We start from the raw sequence: 23745 nt of genomic DNA on the forward strand, positions 1-23745 counted from the left end.
CAACTCAGACTGAATATGAATCTTTTAATTTGACACGCCATGTTGTAAGACCGTAACATGACTTTACAACACTTACAGACGCTTTCCTGTTCAAATCATGGTAATCACAGGATATATCCCCAAGAAAGTTGTCATAATAGCACTCAGTTAATGATGGCAGAGCTAAATTTGTAATATATATATATATATATCCATATAAATATAGACATATATATTACTTGCTGCAGGTTTAATGTAAGGAATCTGTACCAAGGTCATATTCTGTTACTGCAGGAATGGCCTTCCTGTTCCTTCTGTCCAAATCCGTTATTTTTGAACAGCCATCTCGGTATCTACCATCTTTTACTTGCTCTCTTTGAAAGGGGGTCTCTGTGACAAGTTGCAATAACAACAACATAATCATTTGTATGGAAAAAAAACAACTTCAACATAGAAAACTAAATGAAAATGATCATAATGATCCATAAAATTACAAATCGCGACTAGAAAAGTCAATCGCTGAAGAAAATGTGGCGTGAAAGTTGGTTGTGGAAAGGCTGATGCGAGATGGATTGCTGACTTCGATCTGGATAAGTAAGCAGATGAAGGAGTTGAAATAAGTTGGAAAAGTGGCATGTGGGCGGTTTAAATTAGGATATCTCAATGGGAGTATAAATCAGAAGATAAGATTTGAGAATTCAAGAAACCGTAGGAAATGCAATGAAAAGATTTCAAATAGGAGTTTTCGAGTTTTTTTGAGGATTAAAAAAAAGGCATGAAATTCTAAGCGGATGTTTCCAAAATGATACACAAAATATAACTAATTTTGGTTTCCAAAAAATTAATAAATGTCATACTATGGTATGTCAAACTAAAAGCACAAAGAGTCCTAGTAAAACGGAAGAAGGTTTTGCTATACAATGTAGAAAAAAAAACTCAATAAGTCATGCTTTACTCGACACAATAGTATGCTCACGCACACACCTCTCATCTGAGAGATGAGTGGCGTAGCATTCAATGTGTTTCTCCAATTTCCTTCTGTAATCATCGCCCACTGCTTCAAACGGCGGCTGATATTCTCCGCTTGGCACCTGAATTCTTCGAAAGTGATGGAAATGTTTCTTCCTTGTGGTAAATGTCAACTTGATTGCAAAGAATGTCCTTTTATCCCTGTGATGAATCGATTCGGAATCCTGTTGTTCGATGTACATTCATATTTTCACCCTTTCTTACCTTTCCTTTAAAGATCTTCAATGTGCTTACCGTCTTGACCAAAACAATGCATGTCCTTTACTACCACATGGTGAATACCTTCTCTTTATGCTGAAAAGATACTGTTTTTCATTTAAGCAAGTTCAATACAGAAAAGTACTTGATTCAATTGAATTTTTACTTTTACGTGGATGAAGGACCTTACATACAAATACAAACATATGATATTTTTATGTAATGTTTTTCTTTAATATCCAGTTCAAATTCCTTGCAACTAACAACTAAATGAAAAGTGGACTAAAGTATCCATCACAAATAGATGCGGATTGTCTTCCTTGAGGTATTTTACTAATCAACGTATAGGATTTTGTTAGGATAATACCGTATTTTCATATAAGGCGCACTTAAAATCCTTTTTTTAGCGTATATTAAAACTGCTGTAGTTAAAAAGCTCGTAGTTGGATGTCGGGATCACGCTGACGGTCCGCCGCGAGGCGCCACCGTCTGTTCCAGCGCTGCCTCTCGGTGCAAGATGCACGAAAGCATTTGAATGTTTTCATTAATCAAGAACGAAAGTTGGAGGTTCAGAGATATTGTTAATATCCACATTAACGTTTGAACAACGTTACCATGGGAGTGAACGCTTAATAACGTTTGATTTAGCACAGCCCGATCTAGTGGATGCATAACGCAGCCCCAGTCAAACGTTTCACTGCAGTATCTTCTATTCTATGCGACTTATAATCCGGTGCGCCCTATATAGGAAAATAGTTCTAAAATAGGCGATTCATTGAAGGTGTGCCTTATAATCCAGTGCGCCTTGTAGTCGCAAAAATACGGTAATCATGTATGATTTTATTGCATGAATCTATTGCCAATTCATGCATGATATCAAATGTAACTTGTGTCATGTGGATTGGCACATGCCACATGCCACAGAGCCTGCTATTCATTTGCAGCCACTGCCACAAGGCCAAATGAGTGTAGCATGAGCAGCTACGGCCCTAAAAGTTGTGTTTAAGAGTGAACCTCAGTTATCTTTTAATTAATATCTCCCATGAGGCAACTAGTTAGATACAAACAGAAAAAAGCCTTCATACCAATGGCCAGCAAATCCAGTGAGGGGTAAAACATTCTCTACATGGTCAAAGTCAAAAGGAATTTGAGTGAGTCCTCTTCAAATAGCACAACATTCTTTTACAAATTGACGCATTTCAAATGGTTCTTTTACCACTGAAGTTGTGTAGACATAAAGCATCTATATAATCATCCCAATTGAATTTAACATCCATTGGTCTGTGATGGGAAACTACAAACATGACAGACACAACTTATCCATCAAGATGATCCTATTTCTAATATTGTTTTCTATATTCTAAATAGCAAATGTATTTTTTGTAATTAGGATGTGAAAGAATGACCATTTAGAAGGACTGCTGTCGGTGAAATGAATGAACTTTATTCCTTAGACAGCAGTGTGCCGATTGATGTGGAGTCACAAGAGCATAAAACCATGTGTAATTCTGCAATCAAAAAGCAATGATGAAATAGTTTGCTGAGATCAATGTAATCTTTCATCATCAGCTTTCATGGTCATTTTGTATGGGAAAGCACAGAAAAGGACATTTAATTTTTTTTATTCTTCTAGCAGTAATGCAAAAGATTTGTTCACTATTCATCATGAGAAAAAAGCGAGTGCAAGGTCGCATCTGCCAACGTGTGTTCCACAATGAGCAGCTAACGAGAAATTAACCAAACCTGATTTCAATAAGCAAATGTAAGAAATATTGTTTCTCTCTAATCACAGGCCAGTATTGAAGAGACTTGGTCTGTGAATGGTTATCTAACCGATGGGCAAAGTGCAAAATCCAAGAAGCATCAGTACACATGATTTCAGGCACCAATGTATTTGTCTCTGACGAATCGGGAGGAAAAAACCCTGCCTAGACAGTAATCTTTTGTGTGGCAAAAATGTGATCGAATATAATGATTTGCCCAAAGAAACAGTTTCAGTGTGTTTGTGTCGGCCTCATTACAAGGTGTAAGCACATTTAAAAGCACATTTCAAACCGCAAAACACAATTGAAAAAGGAATTTTTTATCTTATCTAGGCACTGTGACAGTAAACAGTGCAATCCTATTTGACAAGGCAAAATTGGCTGCGTCGATGCTTGAAGGAGCAAAAAAAGAAAGTGTTTTGGGAGAAGAGAAATTAAATCAAAGCGATGACTTGACAGTCTTCCACCATCTCAAACAAGGACAAGAGCAAACGTTATTAGTAATAGCATTTTTATTTGATCTTTTCACCTTTTTTTTCAGATAGATCACAATGAACACAGCCTTTAGACAATAGCGGTTGAAATAATCCATACAAATGAATGTCTCTGGTCTTTAAACCAGCACGGAGCCCTATGCTATCCATGTGGGCTTTGGGGGTGAAGGGACGACGCTGACAAACATTGGGTGCTTGTTTTAACTAACCAAAAGGACATGTTGACTCTATATGTGTAAAGCAGTGTCTGTCTGAGTCAGCGTGCACCTGCCTCACTCAGAGACTGGAGGCGGTTAGCCACATTCAACAAGGCCCTGTCCTTATCACTTGGTAAAACTGCAAACAGTGTGTGATGCACCAACAGTGTGTAATTAGACAATAATGAGAGGCCTTGCATTATGCTCAATCTCCAACTATGTGTTGACCTCAGGAGCAGCCTCTGTTCTATTCAACAGCAAATAGCCTGAGAGAGGGGACATGGCTTTAAAAGAGGACCTTCCATCCACTGGACTGGGCTCATTTCGTTTACTAGGCCACAGGATCTCCATTCAAGGGAACAGCAGTTTAAATGTGCCTGAAGTGTGACAGTGGCTTTTGGATGACCTCTGCACTTTGTTTTATTTGATCAAAAATCTTATAATTTATCTGTGAGTTGGTATTAAATCTATATAGTACATGTGCAACATTAAATAATAAATTAAATAAGAAAGGAATGGTCTAGTTGAACAATATGGGGTATAAAAGCGCATAAAGCAAAGCAACGCACAAACACGCCCACAGTAGAGAATTCTTTATCCAGCATGAAGAAGAAGCACAATGAGATAGAAAAGGAAGAGAAAAATTACCATGAAGAAAAAAGGGTTCAAGTCCATTTTGTTCGGGTAGTGTTTGACCTCTCTTTCAGCCTTCACATTACCTTTAAGGGGTCATGCATTTTAATGAACGGCAGTGTGCTACTGAAGTGCCGAAGTGTTCGTGTGCATGCATGAGTGTGCATGTGCAGACACATAACAGCATTTTTCTCAAGATCACAGTCGCAGTGCACACTTTGAAAAGCATATTATAACTGATTGTATAAATGGGAATATCTGAATTGCTTGATTCATCCAGATATGAGAGACATGACGAAACAATCTTGTTTATAAATAACATTGAATACTTTACTCCTCTGTCAATTCTTGCCAGCCCTCTCTAAAAACAGCCTCTGCCATCTCGCAGGGAAAGAGCAAGGGTAAAAAAACAAAACCAAACACTTTTGCAGACGAAAGAGAGGAGAAAAAGCTAACGGTTGCTTCGCTCCCTTAGCGGCAAGAAAGCAAAGAACTGAAGAGAAGAAAAGTAGGCAAATTAATAGTGAGATAACAAAGATGCCAAGAAGGCAAAAGATAGAGAAGAAATGGCAGAGTGACAGGAGAATATCCAAACATGTATCTCGATTAGGAAAAAGAAGCAAGAACAAGATATACCAAAACACTCGGATGCGACATGTCTGCAAGACAGAATGCGTTGTTTCTGCTGTCAAGATCCCAACTCGGCTCACACGCACTTCATGATGAACACACCATGAATGAAGTCATTGTTCCCTCTCATGGCTGCATGTAACGGATTTGGTGATTGTAGTCATATTTTCCAAAACATATCTAGTCTAATAGCCTACTGTTCTGCTTTTACTATCAGAGTACATTAGAAAAAGCACCTCCCTTATTTCAGAGAGTGGCCGAAATGTGCCAAAATTTTCAAAAATAAATGTCTGTATCATTTCTTTTAAGAAAGCCTGAATGTGAAGACACTTGGTTAAGTGAACCGTGTACCTAAACCGCTAAGACATCAAATCCAAAGTGACTTTTGATAGAATTTCAGATGTCATGTTTCTTTGCAAAATATGAGAATTATAACATGTATCGAGAAGGAGTACGTACATAAACAACACGGACTACTGAAAAAGAACCTGTTTTAGGCCTTAATAGAAAATGCACATTCTGGTTGACCAGGGCTTTATAAGCAGTCACAAGCTCCACAGATACAACAAGCTCTCCGCAGAGACAGTAAGGCAGTTTTATGATCACCAAGGAAACCACTCCACTTTCCATATGGCAGGTTTCTTTTTTGGAAAGAAAAAGTAAAAACATATGGAACACAAGAGATACGCACACTAGTATTGTTAAAGAAAATAGCTGCCCTGTAAAAATCTGCTCAGTAAAAATATTCAAACTGTTATCTTGCGGTTGTTGCTTTTTGTTGTTGGTTTGAATTGTGTCCTAAATCAGCTGGCTCATATAGCTTCAACAGTTTTTGTATTTGATCCAGCAGGACCTTCGGGTAAAAAGAGGCGACATCGCAAAAGCACTGAAGCCAGCCTGCAAAGACGCAGAATAGAGAGGAAAAGAAACACGAAAACCCAAACTAAAGCAAACTCACAGAGTTCGACAGCTACTAAGGCAACTTTTGCCAAATACAATATAAGCCCATGTATATTGCAACACAACTATATATTAATTTAATAAAATACACAATATAGCTTTTGTACACATAACAATTTGGCTCAAATGCACAGAAATTGCAGTAAAATCAATGAAATTATGTCAGTTTTTTTATGTAAACACATCTAAATTGGATACATTTACACATATAATGATATTATGTATAGTGATAATGTGGAGGGACAATTTCTTGTTATTTATATTTTTGGATATTTGTCTTCAAAACAATGGCAGTGTCCTTTGCAGATGACATGACCTTAACTCAAGGACACCTTTTGCTGAGATTCCTCATTCCATTTTTTCTTATAAAATGTATAAATATGTAGTTAATATTTGGACACTATACATGAATTTATACATATAGTCATCTATATTGTGGTATAGATTTTATCTTTTCACAGTTGAGGAAGAAAATGTCCCTTTTTATACAACCTGTGATTGCCTTGAGGCAAAGCCACACACATGATAATTCACTGTACACAAGGGACTGAAAGCTGATGATGTCCGTGTATAAGACAATTACACCGATGGCCAGTTGTGTTTAAGCATTAGTGTGTATGTGTGTGTCTGTAAGGGCGTCAGTGCATGTGAGTGTGTCAGCGTATGTATGAGCAAGGTGTAGTGCACGTGTGTAAAATGCGTGTACAATTGGTGCATGCAACTACACCAGTCAGCAACATGAATGTTTAAATAGAGGCGTGAGACAGACACAGCTTACACATGTGGCTACGAATGACGAGTGAATCATGATTACACTGTTAATAATTCTCCTTCAGCACAGCAATTAAGCCGCTCCGTCTCCAGGTCCATAACTGATCCCTGCAAACACACCCCTGATTAACCAATCTCTTCATGTTCAGATACAGTATCCATCACACATTAAACACCTATATTTAAGTCAAGAGAGATAAGGTTGTTTTGTGTATTTCGGTCTTTTACTGTCCAAAACAGATTTGTTTTTTTTTTTGTTGTTTTTTTTGTTTTACTGTTTTCACATCGATTGTCATGTCTGACCATAAATAGTCCTTTTTCAATCAGTTTCTATGGCCATCACACATAACAGAAATCCACCTACACACGCTTAGATATGTAGGATTTCACGAGAGACCATGAACAACACACTTATGAGCTGGTGGGCACTTAGATAATAGCTCGCGAGGTGCCAGAGGCGTAAGCCTCTGCAATTTGCTTAAGAATCCAAAACAAAAAGATTTTAGAAAGTCAGCAGAATTCAGATGTCTGTTCCCCAGTTCCGTTTTGTTGGTTGGGATCCTAGACCCAACCTGGTGCCAAATGACATTAAGATGTTCTCATTGTTGGTCCAATGTTGGTACTTTTCAAAAACAAATACAGTGAAAAGAGCTCCCGTCGGAGGAGCCGTTTATCCGTTTCTACTTGTTTTGGTAACAGTTCTGGCATGAGAGTTTTTAGAATAGCTTTATATTCTTCTCTCTACCTCCTTTATTCTTTTTTTTCCCTCTTTTTCACACTCCCTCTTTGTTACTTTCTGAGTGTCCCAGTGGCCTCACTTCCTCTGCAGTCCTGCAACAGTTTGTCGATGTCCCTCACCACCTGGCCAGCGTCCATTCTGTCGCGGTTGGTGTCGGGCTCGACTTGCTCCAGAACGCACTCCATTTCCCTCGTTGCCTCCTGGCTGATCCTGGAGCGGGCCTCTGCCAGCACTTTAGCCACTGGGTCTGAGTGAGGCAAGGGTTGGTAGACCCCCTGGTCTCTGGTTTGTTTGTTCGGGGACAGGTACTGACCATCAGGAGGCCCGTAGTGGCCGGAGCAAGTGGCAGGAGGCGGTTTGCCTTCAGCTCCGTCAGCCGGGCTTTTGACTGAAGAGCAGGGAGACATGGTGGAGCAGCCCTTGGTCGGGCTGCCGGAGGCTGATGGTACCTCTTGGAGCAGTGGACTGAGGGCTCGTTTCGCCTTCAAGTAGGGCTTGACATTAGCGACGAGGATGGTGTGGTCGCGCCTCTCTTTTCCAAAGGTACAGAACGTCTTCTTGCCATTGGGGTTGACGGTCTCGTAGGTCTCTGCCTCCGGCACAGTCTCCATGCCCGCTGGCACAAACATATTATTGCGGTAGTCGACACCTTCTGCCTGGTTTCCTCCTGCCGGGAACTGGGGCATCCAGCACCGGTCAGAATGACCCAGTACTCTGCACTCCTCCGTACAATTCACACAGTCCTCATCTGCAGATGGATAGAAAGGGGGGGAGGGGGGGGGTGGGGGGAGGGGGTGGATGGGCGGAGAAAACAAGAGATAGTTGGGTCAGCAGTGTAGAATAGGACACAGCGAGAGGGTAATAGAATCATAGTGCCATTATCAAACTGAACCGTACAAAGAGTTGGAGCCCAAACGTAAGCAGAGCCAGATCTATTGAAATGATGTAAAAAGGTAAGAGCCTGCAAAGGATGTCTCATTCCAAACACACATGCAAATGCACGCACACACACACACACACACACACACACACACACCTTTCCATGGGACTGGGGGACACCTGCTTGCATTTTTCAAAGCTCTGATCAAGGGGATGGCAGAGCATACAGAAGAGTTGAGGAGGGAGCGGGAGAAAAACAACAACAGTTGAGGTTTGGCAAAGGCATAGTGGCGTTATCATAAATTCATGTCAGTGGGCTTTGAAGACCTCCCCAGACAGAGAGCCTGTGCCAAATGGCTTGTGCTTCCTCCCCGTGTGTTTGTGCCTGTTTATTTGTGGGCTTCTGTTGTTGTGGCTGTGTGTGTGTGTGTGTGTGTGTGTGCATGCGTGTGTGTGTAAGTGTGTATCTGTGTTCCTCTCTTTCATCTCTATTCATAGAGATGCACACTCTGGCTGATTATTGGAGTGTTCATGCCTGTGTCAAATGGAACCAAAACTTGGATTGAAAAATAATAACAAAAAAAAATAAAAGAAGGATCCCGTTTATTTTTTCCTCTTTGGCGTGAAGTGAAGAATAGAGAAAAGAAACAGAGCATCTGTTATCCCACTAATGGAATTTTTCCATGGGATGACACCAAGTGAAGACAACCAAATAGATAATGCACCAATTGATTACATATGGCACCCGACACATTTCATTATGATGCTTTTACGAGACAAACTCAAGAATGAAATAAAACAGCAGCCATTTGGCCAAGTTTTTCAATAAGATCCAAAAGTTGATTTTGTGCTATTCCAAAAAAAAAATGCAACAGCTCAGCCCAATTCACCTGTTGGTTTTGAGATATGCAATGTGCATCTGTCTGTTTGTGGAAACAAACACTACACTTCCAAGTACAACATACAGTAACTGAAGAATTTTGAGTGGTATATTAATGCAAGGGTGGAAAATATCCTTTTAGACCGTAAGTAGCATTTGGGAATCCGAACTAATGCTGTGTCCTCGACATAACGTGCAAAGACAACAACACAATTGTCAGGAGCAGAATTCCCACCCCATCAATTCCATCACGCGATGCATGGACCTTTACAGTAAGGACGAACACAAGCGAAGGACTAATACGATCCTCCGATGACGCAACTGAGCGGGCACAGCGGATGCGCTTGAGTGCTCTTGGCCGGGCTGTCTTTGCTGTGCTGCGGGTCGGCAGCCCACATTCCTCAGAGACTGCCCTCCTATGCTGTGGAGATGAGCTTAACACTTCACAAATGTTTGAGGAAGCCACACAGCGCTGGCAAAGAAAGCCCGACATGTCGAGCCAGTCGTCTGAAGGGGAAATGAGGTGAGCTGCCGAAGCGGACGCAAGACCCCCTTTGAGATGGACTACGTTTAAATGTTGTGTGTGTGCAGAGCATGGGGCGGGAGAGCTGAATACTCGGGAAAACTCTCAGAAGCACATTTGCATGGGCGCGCCTGTTTTTATGCACCAGTGTTCCCGAGATTTGAGTGAGCGAACACGTCAAGAGGCAGAGAGATCAACGATTCGGACGGAAGCGTGTACGTAAATAATAATAACCTGAATGCGCTTCACAAACCATAGTCCATCGCCAAGCTAAAAAATATAGACCCCAAGTGTAACCAAGCCAGACAGTTAGCTCCACACCCGCTGCCCCTTACGCCCCATCTTGCATGCATTCCAGATACGCACGATTAACTAGGCCCCAACAATGTCTTCATGCTCTCAGAGGTGATGGTCCATTCACTGTGTGCATATTAAAAGCATAAATAACCCATGCAGACATATTTCCCTCTATTTAGTCGGAGGAAACCTCTGATAGATTATTTATGTCTCTGCTGCACGTTCAACCTTGAGGCGTTCTCGTGTCTATGGTTAACAATATGACATATGAGAGCAAGGGTGACATTCATCTCCCTCCCTCTGTCCCTCCCTTTCCCTCGTTCTCTCCCTCCCTCTTTTGCTTCACAATGGCTCTACCCGGTCTCTGGGATGGGCAACAGAAGCTTCCACCAAGGACACATTTTCCTGTGATGATTTGGCTACCAGGCACGGCATCACTTGCTTCCCTTTAAGCTCTGTGTTTGGTCCAAGAAAAGAGTTACAATTTGATTGAGCTCTTGCTCAATGATGGATAAATAACAAAGGACACCAAGTGTGAGCTTAATATGTTATTTCTGAATATGCAATAAATCAGAGAAGGATGATTATATTTTCACGTTTTACCAAATGAGTCTTCATTACCCAAGAAGTGCTTATACTGCAAATCTATTTCATGTTTTAAGTTGATATCCTTTAAGTAGTTTCCCTCAATTGTTCATAGCATTATTATTTTTTGGAACCATGTTGCTTTACTTTTTCAGATTCATTCGTTGGGATATTCGAACCTTAAGATAACTTGCACCACAAAATATGAATCAACAGATAATCAGTATTTGTTTTTATAGCTGAGTGGTAACTAAAATAAATTTACAGAACACAGAACACATTTCAACCACATTGGTCCAAATAGGAACAAATGTTAAACAACTGGGTAAGATGCAATATTATGCAGAGTTACCATATACAGTGGGACCAAAACATTCGAGGCAGGATTCTGCTTAATTTACAAGGCTAGTTTCACAAAAATTCTGCCTGAATCGCAGGGTCAGGAGTTTGTCGATTTTAATTCCTTATGCAGACACTTGAACTGGAATCCTTGATTGAAATCAGATAACTTTTTACACCTCTATTGCCAACACAAAAGTGTAATTAACTCCACAAACTCTTTGTACTTGTGGATACTTCGTCTTTTTTTGGGGGGAACCATAGATAGCTTACTATCTCTCTGGCAGGGTTAATTGCCTTGCTTTAGGGCAGAATAGCAAGACAGGTTAACAATGACTTGGACACGGTGGCTATGTTGCTTCCAGTTATCTTTACTGCTATGAGCACATGAAACGGATATAAAAGTGGCTGAGCTGCTCTAACAGATGTGCTTTACTAAATAGCAAAAGGACTCACGGTGTCAAATAAATCTTTACAAACTCAAAACATCCCTTAATTTAGCAGCATTGCAAAAAAGAAAAGAGAGAACAAGTAAACAAACTGGGTTCACCCAGGCATTTGTCAACATGAAATGCTGCAGCACCTTGTAAGAGCAGCCGGGCTAGTGAAGACTCAAGATAGATGGATGAAGGCTTTGATAATTACTTTGTGACCCACAGATGGGCCTTTTGTAAAATGCATAAAACACATTCCTTACATCTATCTTTTGTAAGTGGCTAGAATACTTTTAGAGGCAGTTCTTGCAGTTCCTTGTTAAATATAAAGTGTCACTCACAACGTCGACCCCTCTGCTTTATGTTAGGAGGATGCTCTGGTCTTCAGCACCTGGAGCACTTTGCCTTTGGTTGTAGTTGGTTGATTTACAATAACAGTGAACCCATGCAAGTGCAGATGCCACAGAAAAAAAATGTGAACTAAAGTTGTTGCCCCCACCTCCCACACACACTCAATATCCTCTATCACAATTCCACTCTATATGATTCACAACGCAGCGTCCACTGGAAAATGTCAAGATGGAATGAGGTTGATATTAAAAAACTCCAATCACCCAAAGGGCTATGGAATAAAAGCAAAATAACCTTGATACAGTTATCCAATAGACCACTAAATTGTGTGCGCTGCTATCATTTGGACTGTAATCATGTACCGACTGCCAAATGTGTATTTCATCTCATATCACAAGAGTTACCAGTATCACAAGAAGCTCCCACAGCTATCTCAACAACACAGCAACGATAAAGAGGCTTCTTTTACTCAGCCATGAAATGCACCTCATCGCTTTCCACGTTCTAAAAAAAAAAAAAACACACACCCTCTGTTATCCTTCCAGAAAAAGCTTTTTACTAAATTAACACTTAATCAACGAGGGGGCCACGGGCCACGTGGAATCACACACAGGTGGGAAGGAAGCCCCAGGGCTCATTGGCAGAAAGTACATGGTCACCATTCCCTCTGAATCCCGGGTTGTTGTTCTTCCTCGTCTCCTTGATTGAATTTTCAAACTTTCTGGGTGGAAGCTTTCGGGTACGGTGCATGAAGGATGTGCACCTAAACCTGTGGGTGTAAAAATATGCCTGTGTAACAGGGTGTGTCATAAACCACAGGGTGATTTCCCTAAACACCCTTTTCTCCCTCCAGACGCCCGCCCCTCTGGCCCTGCATGCCCATCCCTCCTCGCTTTATTACCCAGCTCTGTGATTAATGTCCCTCTGTCACGGGCGGTGGCGGGAGAGAGGAACCAAGAGAGAGCTGTACGCGCGGGGTATGGCTAGCAAAGCAAGCTGAACACACAAACCTGAAAAGTGTTCAGCAAGTTCAAAAAGAAGGTGCAGGAAACTAAAAAGAAAAGAATTGACAAACACGTACATTTATAATTCATCCCAGTGGTGGTGAATCATTTCATCGAGATGCAAACCTGGCAAGTCATTAAACAGCTCTGTGAGCTACTGACGTAGCCTATAGGAATGGAGAACGATCAAAGATCATTTGTGTGTGTGTGTGTGTGTGCGTCCACTTGTGTGTTGATGTTGTGTCGTTGCCATGAATATCCCACAACCCATCCAAGGTGGACAGGAGGAAAGGCAGCTGATGAATCACGCAGAGCATCTGTGACGGACCATGACTGCACCTGTTCACCCGAGGGAGCTCGCAGTGTGTGTGTTTGTGTGTGCATGCACGTGTTTGTTGTTGGGTTTTCGATGGCCTCGTCGACCGCTATCTAGCCCAGCTGATCCATGCGACCCCTCGGCCGCGCAATCAGGGTGACAAAATATTTGAGCTGCAGAGAAGAGAGAGTATCTCCTCAGACTGAGCCTAATGTTTGGTAAATATCTTAAGGCTTCAGGGGTCGGCAGTCTACCAAACAAACTTTGTTGTGTGTGTTGTGTGCTAAGAAATACGTTTTAAAAAGCAGAGCCAATGTTTCCCTGTTGAACTTTAACGGTAAAAAGGTAACTGCTGTTTTATTATGACATTTCAATTATGAGATATTAAAGCATGAAACTCTAACTTTAATATTTACTCTGCCGTGACCTTTGTTAACCTTCACACAGACCCAAAGTAATGCTATTTTTATGTTTTAACAATTCAGATATCAAAGAAGCTATTTATTATCTTTTCATTCTCGCACAGCGTTTCTGTGGGAAAAACCAGCACAGTACTCAGGTGTTTTGCTGAATCTGAGTGGTGTTGGGAAAGCACGTTGTTCTCTACATGGCGAGTGTGTCAAATATTTGAAATGCAGGTAGAGTTTTGCTGTATTTACCGTACTCTGTAATCGTGTAACCCGTACTGGCCTACTGCCGTGCATGAAATCAGTCATCTGGACCAGTTACTGGAGCCCATCATGTGATTTAAAATGGTAATTTGGGGGAAAAGTGCATTCTATATTCTCTGGTGATATAGTTCGATCCAAATTAAAATAATGAAATAATATAATGTGATAAATTGTTGGTCTGAGTCCGATTATTGATTCAAAGTTCTACTATAAACGGGGCAGAGTGTTCGGGGAACGACTCTCGATTATTTTGTGCAGCGGGTGGCTTAGCACAATGAGAAGGATGCGTCTCTCCAGCGTAATAGCTTTTATCACAGTGGGAAGGCAGCGGCAGCGGCAGTGGGGGTGGCCGGCAATGCCGGGAATGGAACAAGGACATGTATCACAGGATCAAACACGTCCTCTCTCCAGGCCTTCCCTTAAAAAACCGCAGGCCTCTGCGTCAACTAATGCCCGGCTAAGTTGTTCAAAGAACACCCCGAGGAGAGAGTATTTATGCATAGGAGAGCGAGGGATAAAAACCCAAGAGGAGGAGGAAGGGGAGCGTAAGCTCGTATTCAAACAAAAACAAACACACAAAGCCTTATCAATGATGAGCAAGCAGAGCTGTGAGCTGTGGGAAACGAGAAAGGTCAGCGGGTTGTAGAGATGAGGGGCTGCTTGTCGGTCACGTTCGGTGACGGTCTCAAACAGCACTTCCCCTTTCACAGGAAGCAGCAACGAGGGCCCTGAAACGCTCACTTCGGTCCTTATGAATACAAAAAAGGCTGCCGCATACGTGTTCAAGTGTGTACGCATTAAGGTGTGCGTTTGCCTGTATCGGCCTGAAAAGAACAGAACATCATCCACTTAAAAAAATTAAATTAAATTCTTTTTGCACACTGTATATTTACATATGAATGGCTTCCCATGGTGTGGTTACTACATGCTGCAGACTTGTTGTTCACAGCCCAGCCGTGCACTGCTGGCTATAATCTCAGTTATCAAAGGTTTTCTTTTAGCTTTAATTGATGATGGTGAAAGTCGGCCTTGAGAAAAGTGTGTGAAAATAAATAAAGGGGTGTGTAGGGGGATCCCAACGTTTCTCTGTTATCTGTCAACAGTAGGACCTAGGAGTAAAAAAGTGGTGACCTCAACAAATGGGTTTATCTGTGATGAATGGCCATGGGAACCTATCCAAGGCTAAAAGTGCTGAGAACAGGCAAACTGATGTTTATCTGCAACAACATCTGTGACGTGCCTGTTCAAACAAGTTCCAAAGTGTTCTTCATTCAGTTGGTTTTATTAAGGAAAAACTTTTTTTTGTTCTTTATTTTCGTTGTACTTTTATGAACTCAGATCATTCACCCTCCACAGCAGCCAGAGACACTCGATAAATAATGCAAAGTCAGTCAAAGTATATCTTTGCTTCAGCCAATCAAAACCCCTGTTTTCCAACCTGTGACTTAAGACCTTGTATAATTCACATTTCCTCTGGCTACAGCTCACTCTTCAACCCCACTTCATTCACTCCTTAAGTGTTCTAATGGTGGAACAATTGCAGCAGAGCAGCCACAGGCAAGCTATTAGATATAGATGTCTAAGAGCAACGGGCCTTCCTTCTGCTAAAACCAAGCTATTTATACCTATCAAACATGGAAAAGCTATAACCTTTAAGAAAATAAATATCGAGCCAGATGTTTGTAGCATACATGATTGATATGATTATAAACTTTCAGCTACAATACACTCTTACCACATCAATTAATCATATTCTACATTTTGCCATAAAGACAAGAAACTGAACTGGAAAAACAGGCTTAATCCGCGATCATTTAGGGTCTTTTTTTAATCCTTTGACAAAGTATAAAACTTCCAGGAATCGAAAGCACTGGAAGTTACACAACAGCATATATAATAATATTAATAATATACCAATATTCAAAGAAAATCACAAATATATATATAGTCTGGTGTAGGGTTATACTATTTATATACAGAAATAAATAAATACAACCATAATAAACTGTTTATATGTACATTTAATTTTTTGTCAGCTTGTCTATAGATATTATATACTAATAACTTTATTATGCAGTAAATAAAATGGGCTCAGTGTATTTACCAGTGGCTAGACAGATTTAGCTAAAGATTACTGGTAAAAACGGTGAAGAAAGACCCTAACCCTTTTATCCTATATATTAGACTACACAGGTGTAATGTAAAACAAAGCAATTACACATAAGAATGTGATCCTATGCATTTATAAACAATGTATATGTCCGTATATTACAACATAAAGTGATGAGAAGCACCCAGAAAACCAGCTGGCTGCAAAGCCTTCTTTTAAAATGGGATTAGGTGGTTGTTGTCTGAAGCGGACATGTGAGCAAGATGAAACAAAGGGACAAAAAAAGGTCAATGGTATCCTGCTACTTTTACCTGGAGAGCGACATGGAGGGTGGCACAAAGGATGGCGGGGAGAGAAGAAGGGGACTAATAGAAGATGAGGAGAGCAGCATGGTGAATCACTCGCTAATCCTCCGCTTCCTCTAAGCCGGTGTAATTAGGACATGGGGGATTGCACCGTGACAGGGGATGCTTCTGGACCTCCTTGCTTTTTTTTACCCCCCCTTCTCTTTTGTTTATTGCTTTTTGACTTTAGCCTGGTTTTATTGCAGTTTGTCATCTAAATATAGCAAACCTGTGTCTTTATTGTGTGTGCATCGCAGCATGTTCACCCATAAGCAACACAAACATCCGCAGCGTGCCCGAAACACGCACCTTTTATTTCTACTCACTACTGCTCACTGCTGGGAGATGCAAATGAGGGTGCACTCCTTTCTGCTGCTTCGGTCGCTGTGTGACACCCTCAGATTGTATTTGGGCTAATTTGCGGAATTCAAACGGACTGTTTCGGTCCGACAACACTCCACCACACGGAAACAAATACAAACATGTGATCAAAGGGGGGCTAGAACGCGCCTACGGAGTGGGAGCACAGTATGGACCAGATTTGAAACCGGAGAGGCTGATCAGCATCTTTGTGCGCGTTAATAGCCTTAATCTACTTCCTTCCCCGAGTAGACGACAAGGAACGTTGCCTTGGCCCATTTAGACAGACGCTTTGCGCAATAAATGCAGTGAGAAAGAGAAAAGAAGAGAAAGCGAAGATGAAAAAAAAAGAACAGCGGAGAGAATCTGAGCCTCACCAGCTCATTACAGAAATCCTGTTTCTATCCAAGGAGAAAACAGGTTTTAAACACCCTATTAAGGAGAGAATGAAGGAAACCCTTTTGTTGCTAATTGGGTCATCTTTTGAAGTACATTTCGTATAACGTAGCCATATAACTTCAATGATGCTATTTCCAACACTCTAGATCTTAGAGGTCTCTTCTTTAACTGATTTAGTTTCTAAAATTAGGCGCCGTGGCCCGGTCCTGATATTTGGCGCAAGACAGCAAGGATAAACAGATCCAATATCCCATCCAAAGTCCTGTTACATTTGTTGAGTTAAATCCTTTCATTGGATTTTATTGTGTGTCTCTTGCCCTCTGTGTCTCTGCCATTGTTTGTCACTCTTCTTTCTTTGTTCAAGTCATTTTTCCCAAGTGTACTGTCTGAGCAGGATTAGGTATTAAGTGTTTCTGATTCTCTGTCTCAGCAGAGCAATAAATAAGATACAACAACACTTACACTCATAAGTACTGTAAACACAGTCAACGCTACTATTACTATTGCATTGGGCTTATGTGTTAATCACACGACCTTGGCTATTTTTGCATGTGGAATGAAAATAAGCTTTATACTATTTCGCCAAGAACATGCCAAAATAGAGGATTCTGAAAGCCTTATGCTTATCTTCCCCTTGGAGGGAACAGATCAAACTCTACAAAGACAGGGTAGGTGCAACATCGGCCCTGATGCACACCAAGAATTAAGTGACTGACTTGGAGTTACGTGTAAAGACATCACAAAAACTAACTCATCATAATTATTCACCAGAAGGGTTGGGAGGGATTTTACTTGGTTGTTGGAGGAAAAGCTAGATGTGCTGACGCTTTACAATGATATCTTTCACATTCAATTGTGAGATATACTGCACTATAACTAGATTAAATTTAGCAAAGTAAGGGGACTGTAAAAGCACGCGTTTGGAACAATGATATACAACCTGAACTTTGTGGCGTAAAGTTGAATCCCAGAACCTGTACAGTACATGGCCCTCAAACAGTGTGTACTGGTACCATCAGAATGCCTGTTCCATCTCCCAGCAGAAGGAAAAGGGGTGTGGGGACACACCACCTGTAAAGCTAGCTGCCGTGCCGCATAGCAGCACTCCATGAATCCTCCATCACCCTCATGAGACTATTACATGCAAGAAGAGAACGGCCCGCCTTAGCATGTAGGCATTTGATCAATTGTGCCAGTGAGCAGCAGTGGAGCCCCCCTAAGGATATTGGCGGGTGTTGAACAGCGGCTGAGTCGAAAGGTGGAGAGGGGAAGGTTGAGTCGATGGGGTTGGCTTTCTCAGCCCCGGGGCCTAACACATTTACAGAGTTAACTGACACACTTTGGATGTATTAGCCACAGTGAGCTCTGCCAACCTCTCCTCCTCCTCCTCCTCCTCCTCCTCCTCAAATCGCCGTCTGTCACTACAATCTCCCCTCCACGCAGGGGTGGGGAACATGCCTAGTGTTTCAGCAACATTGCTTTAGCATTGATGTTTCGTCTGTTCTCTACAGCCAAATTGGTGTTTGCTGTCTAGACACTGCATGCTTGCTTCTATGTATGGATAAACACGCGCTCGCACTAACACTCTCCCCTCGTCTGTTTATGAGTACGATTAGATTAAAAGAAACCGACGGAAATGCAATAACGGTCTATTAGTCCATCCGTCAGGAGGGATAATCATTTCAAATAGAAATGTGTTTTCCATCTCACTATCTAATTTACACTTTCTTTGCCGCTCTATCTGTTTCACTCCTGAGACTCGGTTATGAAGCAAAGTCTTTCAAATGGACTGGGTTAAAGTCCGGCGCGCTGCAATAGAACACAACTAAATAGAAATGTACAGCAGTAAACACAACTGATGAGCGTGTGAGAAAGAAAGCCCAAAGGCTGGAGGACCGCAACTCTCCCTCTGACAAATGCGTGCGTTGAATTGGGAGGTGAGAAAAACAACTCAATTCTATGTGGCGGTGGTTTAAGATTAGGGTCAAAGATTAGAGGGCTTACACAAGATAAGAATAGGATTAAAAGAGCTCAGAGATGTAGAATTACAGATCAGAGAACTGCTGAAAACACACCTGAATTGTAAACAAATTCAGCAACCACCTGCCTTGGTGGGCAATCCAGGCATCAAAGGGGGTTTTCCTGATGAGAGGAGGGGAGGTGAGTGTTATGGAAGCAGCATCCAATATTCCAGAGAGAAATGCAGCACACAACACAAGATGCCCCTACATTACGTCTGTTAGATTTGGGATTAATGGACTCCAGAGAGGCCTGGACACACACATGCAGGAACACTGACGTACACACACAGACACAAAATCTACTACCACAACCCCGCCTGATATGATTCATAACCCGGGCCAGCAAAGCACTAGTATATTAAATATACTAAAAATATATATTCTTGTAACTCTCCAAAGCAAACTCTCTATTGCAACATGACACTTGTTGTAAGTCAGTGAAGACAGTTCATATCATTCCATTGAGTGCTGTGTTCGAGTCCAAGCTTTCCATGAAAGCAGCGCAGGCTCTTTCCAGTTGTGTATGAAAGATTGTTTGGAAGGGGTTCTTTATTTTTGCTTGTCAAATTACAAAGCACATGCCCAGGCACTCACACACATGCATGCATGCATGCATACGTGCACACACAGCCGTAAGATGCCTCCGAGCTCCAATGAGTTCATGCAAATTAGAAAAATGCAAATTCTGTTGGTACGGCTCAGCTGTCCTCTGATGCATTTTGAGGAAAACACGACAGAATGGAGGGAACGCACAATGAATCTATTTGCTTTAATCTCGACAGGCAGAAACACAGCCTAATCCCACCCCTGACTCTCTCTTTCCACCCCACTGCCCAGACTATCCCCATTCTGCCACCCTGCTCCTGCATCCCCTGCCCTCTGGGCTGAAATCACAGGTGCAGGCAAATAGAAACCACTGGGTGGAAAATGCTCGTTGACAGCATTCTGGTGTGTTTGCGATTGGTCAGTGAACAATGAGGGAGTTTCCTGAACCACTTGTCGTGCGCATGGAACAGCTGGACACCAACACCAGGCTCAGATCAGGGTGGGAAGAGACCATGCGGAACAACAGGAAAACTAAAATGAGATTTAGCAGAGCTTAAGCTCACTGTCAAATCTCAGAGAAATTCACAGAGTGCACAAACAAATCTAAGTCTCAGTTATTGGCAAGACACTTTCAAAGATTCTGACTGCACCCAAATGTGTTTTCAAGTAGACGAGGTTCACAAGGATACAAACATCTCTATAAGGTATGATTCATCTAATGTTGCATTCTTGGATTTGTTAGATTCTTATTCACTGGCCAGAAGAAATGGTCATAATTTAGAAGCTCAAAGCTGAAACCGAAGAAGGTGGACATAACCTGTTGTTCTGAATGTCTTGAATTCAGATGCGGTTACCCGGGATACGGCAGCAGCAAAAGTGTTTTTTTTCTCCATTGTCAGTGTGTAATAATTGAATGACTGGCTCTGCTGTTGCCTGCCTCTTCTCTTTGGGGCGAGTGAGGACTCACAGCCGAACCAGCTCTCATCCACATGATCATCCTGAGCAGCATTATCACAATCTAGGGAACTAGATTATCCCTGGGCTCAAAACTTCATCCCCTCTGATCCCCACTTGGGAGGGGATGAGCGGCTGCACAGGGGACCATCAACCCGATTTCCCACTTGTTAATCAAGGCAGATTTTGATCACCTTCAGGGACAGATGGGAAACTGTTTTCGAAACATCATCCCAGAATGACCATTATGCTATCGAGGAAACTTCCACCAATGGCAAAAACTTCACAATGGTTCTAAGAAATCCCATAATAATCCAAGCAACTATTCTTTTTGAACTATATTGGATATAGCCGACGACATTTCAATATATAAATCTGTGTGCTGCATTTTATTTTTTATTTTATAAGATGTAATTGGGCTATAAAAATGCATTGCTACTACACACGTTTTGATGAATATTTTTAACTAACGGCAGCAACAGAAAGATGAGTGAATCTGGTGCAAACTAGTGGTAGTAACATGTATATAATATACACATACATAGGTTGAGTGGGGTTCTGAGTGGTGTTCTCTTTAAAGCTTGTTACCGAAAAAAACGACACATCTGCAACTCTTCCAAACGTCTACCTCACCGTGGTGTGAATTTTAATGAAGTGCGCGTGTGTGTAAAGCAGAAGAGGAGGTGCAAACACCCATAAGCTCTGTATGAAGATCCATCACACTTCCTTGTTTACACTGCAAGCCTTCGAAATCTCCGTAATAGATCTTTGTTGTGGTTTGGGTTGGTATGGGATGGCGAGGTCAGCTGTTAATTGACTGCTGGTAATTACAAATGCATCTTAAGCTTGCGGACATTGTCCGTGGGGGCTTCTGAGACCAGCTTTGCAACCAATGCACCGCGCAGATTGCAGCAATGCTCAGACAATGGCACAACTGCCATTCATGCGGTTTTTATTTTAGACACTTAAGATCAGATCAACGTGCTGCTCCTCGTCATTTAAATGTTCATACACATCGCTGCTTCAACTCTTCCATTCTTGGCCAGCAGCCGTAAGGATATGCTTCCCCTCTGTGAGGCTGCTTCCCCGGGATGGGAGGCAGCGCAGGGAGAATAGTAGCCACCCAATTAAAGCTGTGTTGGCCTCGCAATTCCTCAAGGTATTGCCATGTGACAGTTTAATTAACCAAGGCCCTTATCTTAATTTAGCAGGATCAAAAAGTAACAAACTGAGGTTATCTGAAAAAAACACTCCCAGTCGCCATCCTTACATACTCACCACAACACACACACACACACACACACACACACACACACACACTCAAACGTCCACGCGTCCACCCACACAGACACAGAGACGTTCTCCACCAAGTCATGGTACAGTGTCACACATGTAATACAGACATTTTAAGAAGTCATACAGCTAGCTAGTGTTGCCATCCACACAGATCACTAATGAATTGCTTTGTGCTACATCCAGTAGGGTTTGCAAGGGTTGGCCTAATGACACACTTGCACACACTGGGGCGATTGCACGGTTGGCAGTGTTTTCTTTTGTTTGAATCGGTAGCTCAGGGAATGTGGGGAGTTAGGCAGCATGCTAGTAGGGCCAATCTCCCATGGAGCCCGCCTGCTGTCCCGCCCTTCTTCATTAACCCATCCATCCATGAGCTCTTTCTACTCATAATCTGATCATCATCAACTGGTTGCAATGTTTCTTCCTTGATGTTCTTTTTTTCCAATTCACCAGTTGGGTTCACTCACTGTTGCTCTATACCCTTTCATATATCCAATTTGTGTATTTTCTCTGACATTTCAGAGCATTCCATCAACCAAAATCATATTAAACCACATCGCCCTCTCTTTGTTTTTAGCAATTCCTCTTCTTTATATAAATACGCCATTATCTATTGCACTGCAGGCAGGGGATGAAAGGACAATACTAGTTATGGTTGAGCAGAGAAGAAGTCTTGATGCCTTAGACAGGCCAGGCCCATTTATCTCTCTGGTTCCTGATGCAGTGCAACACGGAGAAACAATGCTCCAGGGCACCACCATATTCATTCACATGAGAACAGGAAATAGACCAGAGCAGGCGGCCCTTTGCTTGCATCTTACTGATTCTGGTTCTACACAATTCAGTGTGCAGGGAGACTTTTACAAGACATTTCAAGCTTTTCAAAAAAAAAAAAAAAGAATTAAGTTTATTGGTATAAAATCAATACTCTCAGAAAAATGATCACAATGTGAATGTTACTGTCCCACCAAACCCGTATAAAAGTATGATAATCGAAAGCCAGGCTTGCATATGCTACTTTTCCACTGGATCTAGGTTGGGGAATAGTACATTATAATCTGCAAAAATGCCTCTGGTACCGAGCATAGATTATGGAGAACACAAATGTTGAGTTACAAGATTTAAAATAAGCAAGCAGTGGGATTACAGTGGGATGTTTTCAGATTAGAGAAAAAGTTGCATGAAAATATTTAATATTAAGATGGAATTGTCTGATGTAATACATTTGTTGAAAAGAGTAGTATCGATCATTTATCTTTATTTTTTCTTTATGTTTTGTTTTATCTGGACCCTGCATATTAAATAAAAGCTTGATTTAAAGTTTTTAATCTAATATTTCTGTCCATTAAAATACAAAACGTGGTGATTATGGTTCAACTCCATGTAAAACACCAGTTCCACTTTAGAGCATTTTACTGCAAACAACAACACGCAAACAATGTTCATTAATCTTCATTTGAAGCCCAGAACATCCGAGCAGCATCCCAAAGTGTTTTGTGTCATTCTCTTTTGTTTGATCCATTGTAGGAAGTCTGGCAGATTAGCTTAGTGTGGTCTGAACGGAAATGCATCCAACTCAAAAGACAAAAACTACAGATGGCAGCACTGCTTTGACGTGGTAGAATACCAACGAAAGTCTGCAAGGACGGCAAAGCTGCAACTTTGTGTATTGATTTATTTAATTCAACTTTCACTTGACTGGAAAAAATGCTAATACAAATAAGGACAGATACCAATTAACTCGAAAAATGACAAGTAGTAATAGGCTATAAAGCATAGGTTCAACAGTGTGGCTAATGTCTCTAGAATCACTACCAGCACACACATACATACACACACACACACACACACACCAGGCTGCCCATGGACAGCGGACAGATGGCCAAGGAATGGCTCTGGTCCAGGAAGTGACGGCGTTCTGTATCGTTATAATCTGCTCCCTAGTATTCTCCCTACTGCTGTGCTGGACAACATGGTTCACCCACTGAGCAGACACTGGAGCAGCTCGTCTGCTGCTCTGTCACACATTTTCTTTGAGTGGTG

At 41.6% G+C, this 23745-nt stretch overlaps 1 protein-coding gene across 2 annotated transcripts in view; it reads right to left on the bottom strand.

The window, feature by feature from the left end:
- Positions 1-3155: 3155 nt before the first annotated feature.
- Positions 3156-23745, bottom strand: part of pcdh17 (protocadherin 17) — a 49208-nt gene continuing 28618 nt past the window's right edge. The window contains exon 5 of one of the 2 annotated variants that reach the window (XM_037485567.2): positions 3156-8141. In XM_037485567.2, coding sequence (XP_037341464.1) covers positions 7444-8141 — 698 coding nt within the window. In that variant the 3' untranslated portion in view covers positions 3156-7443. The remainder of the gene's footprint in view (positions 8142-23745) is intronic. The other variant, XM_037485558.2, reaches the window with a different exon arrangement.

The sequence above is a fragment of the Pungitius pungitius genome, chromosome 4, assembly GCF_949316345.1.
Source record: "Pungitius pungitius chromosome 4, fPunPun2.1, whole genome shotgun sequence".
NCBI lineage: Eukaryota > Metazoa > Chordata > Actinopteri > Perciformes > Gasterosteidae > Pungitius > Pungitius pungitius.